Genomic DNA, 9,455 nt, shown 5'->3' on the forward strand with positions numbered 1-9,455 from the left:
TCACAATGGAGAAATTCACTTTTATAGAAGCTCTTAAAACACTAAAATGTTGACAATACAGATGTCTTTACAGTTTGTTCCCAGAACAAGAACAAGGTGAACCAGAACAAGAACAGGGCGTGAGGATTCTGATAACTGAAAACGATAATGATCACTGATGTGATAGAAAAGTAATCTGCTGTTCTTGCAAACCCCTCAACTCTTGTCCTTAAAACACACACTAGTCTGCATCTTCTTGTACCAAGATAGCACAGGAATTTCACTCACCGCCGCATGATACGTCTACTGAAATTTGCAGTGACTTAACTTTAAACGTAAAATCTTCACACAAAAAACAGTGTGTGACTTCTTGGAAATGAAGGTGGTCCTTTTACAGCAAAGTGAAAATCCCCCTAAACCAGAATAAAGACGTTTAGCAGCTTTTCAGTAGATGAAGTCTCTCTCTAAGACTTGAACTGATCTGACAGCGAAGTGCTGTGAGACATCACTTGATTCTGCCTCAGAAGCACTGATCCACAGTGATATTGAGAATCCTAAATGAACACTGTGCAAAATCAAACCCAAAGTCAGAATCCGTGCAGGAGATCTGAATCATGGCCTTTTGCAGTAACACAATCAGTAAGATCACAGGATTAACAATGTAAATACATTTGGCTTTGGGTGGATTTTCGCTGAGTTGTTTTTGCTTGTTTGAGCCTCATTGTGTAGCTAATTGAGAGGAAAATGCAGTGCAGGCAGCAGGATGCTACGTGTCTCTCTGTAAACATTAACAGACCTTGTGCATTGTGTGACTGTCACTGTCACATTGCATATAGTGTTTATTGGCTCATCATTCTTTGGTAAAATATTGTTTATTAACGTATTGTTCAGTCTTTTGTTTTTGTCCACGTTGAGCTGCATGTCTTTCTTCTTCTGCAAGTATGTTAAGTGCCATGTTTAAACCAAAGTTAAATTCCTTGCATGTGCACACGCACAATAAGCCTAAACTGATTCTTGTTCTGATTTTGATTGTCTTTTAAAAGACAAGAAAGGTTAGGTTAGATAACTCTTGTAAAAGCTCATGGTATAAAATTTGCATTTGTGTTGGTGCACCAGCAGATTGAAATGGATGAAGACCGCATTGGGGAGAGGAAGGAGTCTCAGAACGGCTCCACTGGCCACAAAGTGGACTGTCAGGCTAAAGACAAGAAGCCTGTGAAGGCTACTGTGCTTCAAAAAGATGTGAGTGCCTATGTGTGTGTGTGTGTGTGTGTGTGTGTGTGCTCCTGAGAACAAGTCAGATTAGATGTTCACACCGTAGGATCCCACCATGTGTACCTTTTTAAAGCAATGGGGGCGGGAACTGAGTACCAGGCAGTACCACAACAACCGTCTCTACATATTAACTCCATAATGTTTCACTCAGTATTGCTGTCCAGGCCCCCTAAGCTCCCTAAGCCCTAAATTGTATTTAGGGGGACTGAAAGGGTTTCATGATATATATAAATTAGGGTTATTATGACAATTAATAATTAGCAATACCTAATTTCCCCTCATGAAGTATATAGGGTGACATGGTATCTGGTTAGTTGAGATGGAATAAAATGAGTCCATGGTGTTAAAAGTCATGTCATGTCTGCGCTGCTTGTGGGGGATGAATTTGGATCTGTTCCAGTTCAAAATGGGCAAAATCACATGCTACTGGTCATTCAGTTTTTGCGTGAGAAAAGAAGACTATGAGTCTAGAGCCAGGCAACTTTAACGTGCTGGAAGTGCTGCGTGAATAGTCACTGGGTCATAAAGTCATTAGGATACATCCTAAGAGCACAATGAATAAGTGCACCAAATGTCATGGGAATCCTGTCTGTAGTTCTTGAGACTTTTTACGAAAAAAGTGTCAACGTGGTGGTGACATGTTTTAGTCCCACACTGGGGCAGCATTATGCCGGCATTGTTCAGTTCAATGTAAAAAAGCAAAGCTAGAGTAATGACGGCTGTTTTTACAGCAGTACTGCAGGATCTCTGTTTGACAAGGGCTCATGAATGTGTGTTAAAATATCATCTCAACATCTTGTTAAAATATTTCAATCAGACCAAAGTTGTGGACCAACCAAATGATCGGCATTGGCATCCATCCATTCATCCATCTATCCATCAATCCATCTATCCATCCATCCATCCATCCATCCATCCATCCACTCCGCTAGCGTGGCTAAGATTGTAATTACAAAATGAAATAGAAAGAAGCTGAGAATCATTTCTACAAAACATGTATAAATTGCTTAGAGTGAGAAGAAACAAACCTATGACATTAACATATAGTTTTTTTCTTAAAGTTGCATTAAAAGCTCTTATGTCTCATCGAGCCACATTGTCACATCCAGCAGGCACAGAGCAACATGAGAATCATGTGTCGTGTAAGTCCAGTAAGACCAGACTGGTGTAAATGTAAGTCCAGTATTCATTGGCTTTGGGTTTGCCCCCACCTAATTAAGCAGAATACTAGAATACTTTATCACAACATAAAACCCAGGATGTTTTAATCACTGTAGATGTAGCAGCACAGAACATTCAAAGAAAGTTTCTTTCAGCCATTTCTGGCTGAAGTTCACTGAAAGTAAGATTCAAGAAAGTTCAAATGTGAGCACTGAAGTAACATCTCCACCACTGTTTCGTCATGCGTGTGCTTAGGTTGGCCTGTTGAGTGGCGTGTGCCTGATTGTGGGGACAATGATTGGCTCGGGCATCTTCATTTCTCCTAAGGCTGTTCTGCTGTACTCGGGAGCTGTGGGACCCTGCCTCCTCATCTGGGCTGCATGTGGCGTGTTATCCACTCTGGGTGAGAACGGCGTTCAAGCCAATAGATGACTTCAATCAGCATCAGAGATGTCTGTCTCTCTATTTTGATTTCTGTCCCAGTGAGTTACAGGCAATTTACATAATACAATACACAGAGAACAAGGACAAAAACATAACAACAGGACCTATATATTGTTGCAGTCCATGAGGTCAGCGTACACTATCAAACACTGGGTTGAAGTTTGATCCTGTTTGTTCAGAATAACTAACCTCAGGGACTTTTAAACTCAATGTTTTTTAGTGTGCTATGTTGTTGTATTGAGGGCAAAATATTCTATGAATAGAAGACACTATTCCCTTATGTATGTATGTGATGATGGACAGAACATGAGAAAGACCTGGAAGAAACCCTGCAGGACTTTTAGTGCTTGATGTTTTTCAAGTAGCACAGAGCAGCAAGAATACATGATAGTAAAAGACGCCATTACTGCCTGGTCTCGTTTAGGCCCAGTTAGCTATTAAAGCTGATTCAGCAAAAACTCAGCAAAATACGCTGGGAGCCGGAAGCACGATCTTCCAACGTGAAAGATAAATACTACAGCAACATCAGTGAAAAACTACATGAAAAATAAACCTACAATAGCCCCCAGTCCTCTGAAAGATCTGTAACTTTCAACAGCAGAGACCCTCTTGGTCAAGGCTGATCGAAACAGAAGTGCTTATTATGGCGTTGTTCAGTGTTAATAAATAAAGTCTTATTAAAAATCTCTGAATAGTACTATATTATTTTGCAGGTCATCTTCATTCCAGATATTTTCTTCTGCAGTACTTACTTGAGCACTCCTACACAATAAAAGCGCAGGGAAAACCTTGGATCTTACATCATCTTAAAAAAAAAAAAAAAAAAGCCTCTCCTACATTATTATTACTTATTATTACCTACACTATTATTATATTTCCTTCATCTCCTTTTTCATGAAAAACAACAAATGGTGAAATATGTTGTATAACATTTCACATGAACTCTCGATTTTAGTAAACTTTAGTCTAGTCTACTCTCTGTCATTGGAGTTGCGTTATTATTCTTAGAGATAAAGTTATTACCACAGATTTAAGATTGAAAACATGACGGGCTTTGACTTTAAGTGTGTTTAGCAGAGAGCAAAACAAATGCTTCTCAATGGGAGAAAGTACAGAATTTTAGTAGAAGCAATTATAGAATTAGTTTGTTTTTCATCTCTCCCTGTGTGTGTGTGTGTTTGTGTGTGTGCTCTTATGTGTGGCTACACAGGAGCGCTGTGCTATGCCGAGCTTGGCACCATGATCACCAAATCAGGAGGAGAGTACCCGTATTTAATGGAGGCTTTTGGCTCCATTGTAGCATACCTTTACTCCTGGACCACCGTCATGGTACTGAAGCCCTCCTCCTTTGCCATCATCACACTGAGCTTTGCAGAATATGCCTCCACTCCCTTCTACCCCGGCTGTACACCTCCCCTTCTCGTGACCAAGTGTCTGTCAGCAGCTGCTATATGTAAGTTTCCCTTTAATCGACGTGAGTTATTGGTTAAGTAAATTACACATCAGGCCTATAATAGTAGCTACTGTCACGTCTCCTACATTAAATTCATGCAACATATGGAACAAAGCACCTGCTTGCTAACAAGTTAATGTGATAGCATGTAAGTGTTGTGTTTGCAGCTTGTTTCCACTGCCCCTACATTGTGAAAAACGTTCATACAGGTTTGAATGAGTTCACCCACCAAATCCATTGGCTTCCCAAGATGTGCATGAGAAGAAAAATTTTCAACATTCTTCAGTTACTATGTAACCCCCCTGTTGTCATGCTAGGTCAAGTTGACCCATTTTAAAGTAAAAAAAAATGTTCAAAGTATTTTTTTGTTATGAAACTTCTTCTGTGTGGCTTAATGAGCGCAATCAACATACACACTTCTGTGTAGATACACACATGTTTATATTACATAGATCATAGGTCAGTTTGACCCGGCAGTCGAAGTGGAGGCTAAAAGTAATCAGCTGGCAGCTATTAGGAGAGTGTGGGAGAAGTGGGTAGAGCAACTTCCACTTCTCTATAACCCAGGCCCTAATGGCACAGTGGATGAAAGCTAATGGCATTCAGAGGTCACTGCGCATTGAGGTTATAGATATGCCTTCCAAACCAGCTCAATACGGCAGAACAATCTGGGCAGCAAGTGATGCAAACACCAGCTATGCACTGACCATGCAGGTTTACACTGGCTACACTATTCTGTTCATTTGTGGTTCAAAAACATCACTCCATAAAAAGAAAAAAAAAGAAAATATATCTAAAAAAAAGACTAAAACTATTGTATTTAAAATGTAGGTCTTTCCAATGCACATTAAAAAAAAAAGTTTTAACATGCTGTTCCCGAGAAACAAACATAGCAGGAGGGTTAAAGACAGGGAGCTATCCTGGTGAACGATGTGTTCACTACAGTTTGTAATCATCTTGTCTGTGGAGTCTGGGGAAATACAGGGCAACTCAGTTCACTGATGGCTTCGACAAGTTATTCTGTGATGATTAATTATGTACATTATTAGATAAGTTCAACAGGGCAAAGGGAAAATAATTGTGAATTACATAACCTTGCTTCCATTTACATCAAAGGGGAAGGAAAATCTTTGAGGTAAGAGAAGAGATGAATAATCACACTTCTTTGAGGGATGTACTTGGTTTCAGATGTCAGAATGATGGACTGTGTTTTTGTATCTTTCTTGTGTCTTTTCAGTGTTGATCGTCATCGTCAACTGTTTGAGTGTCAAGCTGGCAAGCTACGTACAAAACTTCTTCACTGCAGCCAAACTTGTCATCATTCTTGTTATTGTGGGAGCAGGCATTGTTATGCTGGCACAAGGTGGGCCTGCTGACATGATCATTGTCTTTGATTTTCAATCCCGCATTAACATTTGTCCTTGAATGAAACATTCAATAATAATCGTTTATATTAATGAATGCATCATTGTTTGTTTGTGTCCAGGAAAAACAGAGACTTTCTCGAATGCGTTCGATGGCTCATCGTCGTCTGTTGGAGCAATTGGACTTGCATTTTATAATGGGCTTTGGGCTTATGATGGATGGTAACAGTTGTGCTTCACTTTACTCTGTTTTGTAACAGGATGTACAGGATTGATTACACTCCAGACGACGATCTGACGATGACCATTTTCTTGCTTTACTGATACCATGTTGCAGTGAGTGGCAGTGACTGCCCCAGTCGTTCCCTCACTTTTCATGAAAAGTTTTCTGTCTATGTTTAATCCGACAAATAACTAGTAACTACAACTGTCAGATAAATGCAGGAGAGTGAAAGAGAGTGAAAAGAGAGTAAAACATCACATGAATGACCAAGGGTGACCAAGCAAGTCCATGCAGATTTAAGTGTGCAGAGCGTGATCAAGCTTTTAGATTATTTACAGGACAAATACCTGTGATTTAAGAATGTTTGTACCTCTTATTTTATGGCAGAGAGGACACACGTTCCTTGTTTTCTCATTCCCTTGTTTTCTTAGGAATCAACTGAATTTCATCACAGAAGAGCTGAAAGACCCATACAGGTAAGACAAATGAAAAGTTTAACTAAAAGTCCGAACAGCGTAGTTGGACAAGGCACAAGGAAGTGCTCTCATATTCACAGTGGTACAGTGAACACACAAAAGTGCTATGCTTTTGAAGTCTTCGAGCTCATGAGTTGTATCTGTAACGGGTGTGGAGTGAACCCAATTGCAGCGCAAATAAACAAGTATTACCAGTAACCAGTATAGCCAGTAGTATTAATAGTATCCAGCAGGTAAAAGCAGGAACACAGGTAAACACAACATGCATCAGAGTAGTGCAGGCGAGAATGGCAGGATTTTTACCGGGGTCTCCCTTGTGGCAAGTAGGCAAATTACCACAAGACCAACGGGGCAGGCAGGGAATGCAGAGGGACTCGTGAGCTGGTAATTGTCCACAGTTCTCAAAAGGCTCAACGAGTGTGTTGGAGGGGAAATAGAACAAACTCACCGCAGTTGGAAGTTTTCCTGGAAGGTGGTTCAGATGAGGGCCGGGAGTGGATCCGGACCTTGAGATGGAGCCGATGAGGCTGGCGACACCAGAGGAGAGGAGCTGGTGAGGTGAAGCCGACACAGTGGGTTCACAGGCTGAGCAGGAACAGGCTGAGTGACAACCAGCCACTGGCAGACGAGGAACAGAAAGCATCCCCCGACATCTGACATGATGAGGGGTGTGGCTGAGCAGCAGAGCAGGAGAGGGGGGAGCAGACTGTGACAGTATCAGATATGTGAAGCAGAGCGTTATATCTTTATGTTTTTTTTATATTTTGTTGTACGATATTGTATATGATGTGTTCTCCTATCAATCAACCTCAGGAACTTGCCACTGGCCATCCTCATTGGGATCCCCCTGGTCTCTGTGTGCTATGTGATGGTCAACATTGCTTACTTCACTGTTATGACCACCACTGAACTGCTGCTGTCTCCAGCTGTTGCCGTGGTAAGAGTTTTGACAGTAGTTGGTGATGACAATGTGGTTTTAAATGAAAGATTAATAAAAAGTGCTAGAGGAGCAAGTCCTTTTTTCCATGTGTTCACAGTATGTGTACATTGTGCGTACATTTTTTGGTTTATTCAAGAGAATTTTAGATGAAATGTCGGCAACAGCACAGCATTCAAACTGTGCTCCCTCATCTTTTCTGAAGGATTTGCTTGTGCCTCCTTAGACTTTTGCAGACAGAGTCCTTTACCCTCTGTCGTGGATTGTTCCTCTCTTTGTTGTCTTGTCTACATTCGGCTCCGCCAATGGAAGCTGCTTCACCGCTGGCAGGTAAAAGAGACAACTGTCACATTATATATGAAACACAGAAGCTGAAGATCAACTTTTCCTGTCTGTTCTTGTAAAACTGTTTGTGTTTTGGAGAAAGAAGGCTGAAATAAACAAAGTATGAAGGTGAAAATGAGAATACTGAGGTGCAAAGGCTGTGACAGACAAGAGGAAGGAGATAGAAATAGAAATAACTACAAATACAGTAGAGGAAGAAAACTCAACAACACAAAACATATTTCTGTCTTTCTCTACTCGCAGACTGGCCTATGTGTCCGGTCGAGGGGGTCACATGGTGAAAATCTTGTCCTATATTAGTCTGAAGCGCTACACTCCATCCCCTGCTCTCATATTCAATGTGAGTCCAACATATTTAATGAGCCTCTTGTTTGATTTGGACTTTTTTATGTTTAAACCTTTGCATGTTTTTTTAAAGCTGCTAAAAAAGTCTGTGTAATTTCCACAGGACAGGAACCTTATTGATATTACAATACAACAGGTAGGTTCAGATAAGATCGACAAATATTTCACTGTTTGGTTTCTCTCTGTTTTAGGGTATGTTGGCTATTTGCTACATCATCCCAGCAGACATCAACACCCTCATTAACTACTTCAGCTTTGCTCAGTGGGTGTTTTATGGTCTGACAGCGCTGGCTCTCATTGTCATGCGCTTCACCAGGAAGGAGCTCCATAGACCGGTAAAGGTGAGGTTTTCTGTCAGGGGGTTTCTCAGTTGTCTCTTTGGAGCAGCCTCCGCTGCTCACAGCAGTTTTAAGCAGTCTGATGCTTTGTGAACTGCAAGCCATATCTTTACACACCTTCAAGCGACAAAGATGATAGAATCTAGTGTTGTGTTCAGAAGAAAGTGAAAGTGTCTTGGACTGACTGTGACCTGATTGGCATTTTTATGGGACAGTTTACAATACGCTCATGCTTTGTTTGTTTGCAATACACCTGCATATAAAACCAATCCTGCAATTAACTGACCGTAATGTTACACACTTTTTAATGGAATTCAGTTGGGGTTGTGTTCACAGGGCAGAGGTAAAAGTATATACTAAACAGTGTACCTTGTATAATTGTGTGATTTGGTACTGGAAGGTACCGATTGTCATACCAGGTCTAATGGTCCTGGTGTCCTGTTACCTAGTCCTGGCTCCCATCATTGATAAGCCAGACCTGGAGTATCTCTACTGCACCATCTTCATCTTCAGTGGACTTCTCCTCTACTACCCTTTTGTCTACAGGAAGGTCAAGTGGGCACGCAAACTCATGAGTAAGTTTACTCTTTATTTTTACTGAAATACAGAAGCTGAGTTCAAGTTATTGAAAAATTGGTTCTTGATATTCAGTGTAGGATAAAATGGGGAAATTATGTGGCCAAAAGGTAGAAAATGAATGGAATACAGTGCCATGTGGTGCTGACCTCACAGTGAACTGGCTTAAATAGCACTGATGCCACCTTTGATCTCTATGTAGGACCCATCACCATGCATCTCCAGCTGCTGATGGAAGTAGTTCCTCCTGAGAAAACTGAATGAGGGCACAGGACTGACAACCAGGTTAACTTCTGCTGTTTGTTGTGAAACACGTGGAGCCTGGTTTGGGAAATTTGGTGCCCAGAGAGGGTCTGAGCCAGACATCTGAGCTCACCTCTGTTGAAGAGCTGCATGAGAAAAATAAAAGAGGGATGCACTGTGTTCATGAACCTCTGTGCAAGGGTAAAATGAAATTGTCTGAAATATTTTTTTTGTTTTTGTTTCTATTAGTGGTTGCTGTTGTTGGTTGTTTCCTGTGTCACGTTTTTTCTTATGTT

General features: G+C 41.0%; 1 protein-coding gene across 1 annotated transcript; it reads left to right on the forward strand.

Moving 5' to 3' along the window:
* The first annotated feature begins 1,092 nt into the window (after positions 1-1,092).
* Positions 1,093-9,180, forward strand: LOC121608319 (b(0,+)-type amino acid transporter 1-like). Its single transcript, XM_041939563.1, has 12 exons — positions 1,093-1,221; positions 2,671-2,818; positions 4,070-4,312; positions 5,550-5,675; positions 5,799-5,898; positions 6,331-6,375; positions 7,189-7,312; positions 7,539-7,642; positions 7,901-7,997; positions 8,194-8,343; positions 8,741-8,915; positions 9,119-9,180. The coding sequence occupies exons 1-12, from the start codon at positions 1,105-1,107 to the stop codon at positions 9,178-9,180; spliced, it is 1,491 nt and encodes a 496-aa protein (XP_041795497.1). The 5' UTR covers positions 1,093-1,104.
* Positions 9,181-9,455: the final 275 nt, after the last annotated feature.

The sequence above is a fragment of the Chelmon rostratus genome, chromosome 1, assembly GCF_017976325.1.
Source record: "Chelmon rostratus isolate fCheRos1 chromosome 1, fCheRos1.pri, whole genome shotgun sequence".
Taxonomy (NCBI): domain Eukaryota; kingdom Metazoa; phylum Chordata; class Actinopteri; order Chaetodontiformes; family Chaetodontidae; genus Chelmon; species Chelmon rostratus.

Bases quoted from the DNA above. Each gene is read 5' to 3' on its own strand.
- LOC121608319 (XM_041939563.1), top strand. From the start codon at position 1,105: ATGGATGAAGACCGCATTGGGGAGAGGAAGGAGTCTCAGAACGGCTCC. The intron at 2,819-4,069 runs GTGAGAACGGCG...GTGGCTACACAG, and splicing joins TGGCGTGTTATCCACTCTGG to GAGCGCTGTGCTATGCCGAG. The intron at 7,643-7,900 runs GTAAAAGAGACA...CTCTACTCGCAG, and splicing joins AGCTGCTTCACCGCTGGCAG to ACTGGCCTATGTGTCCGGTC.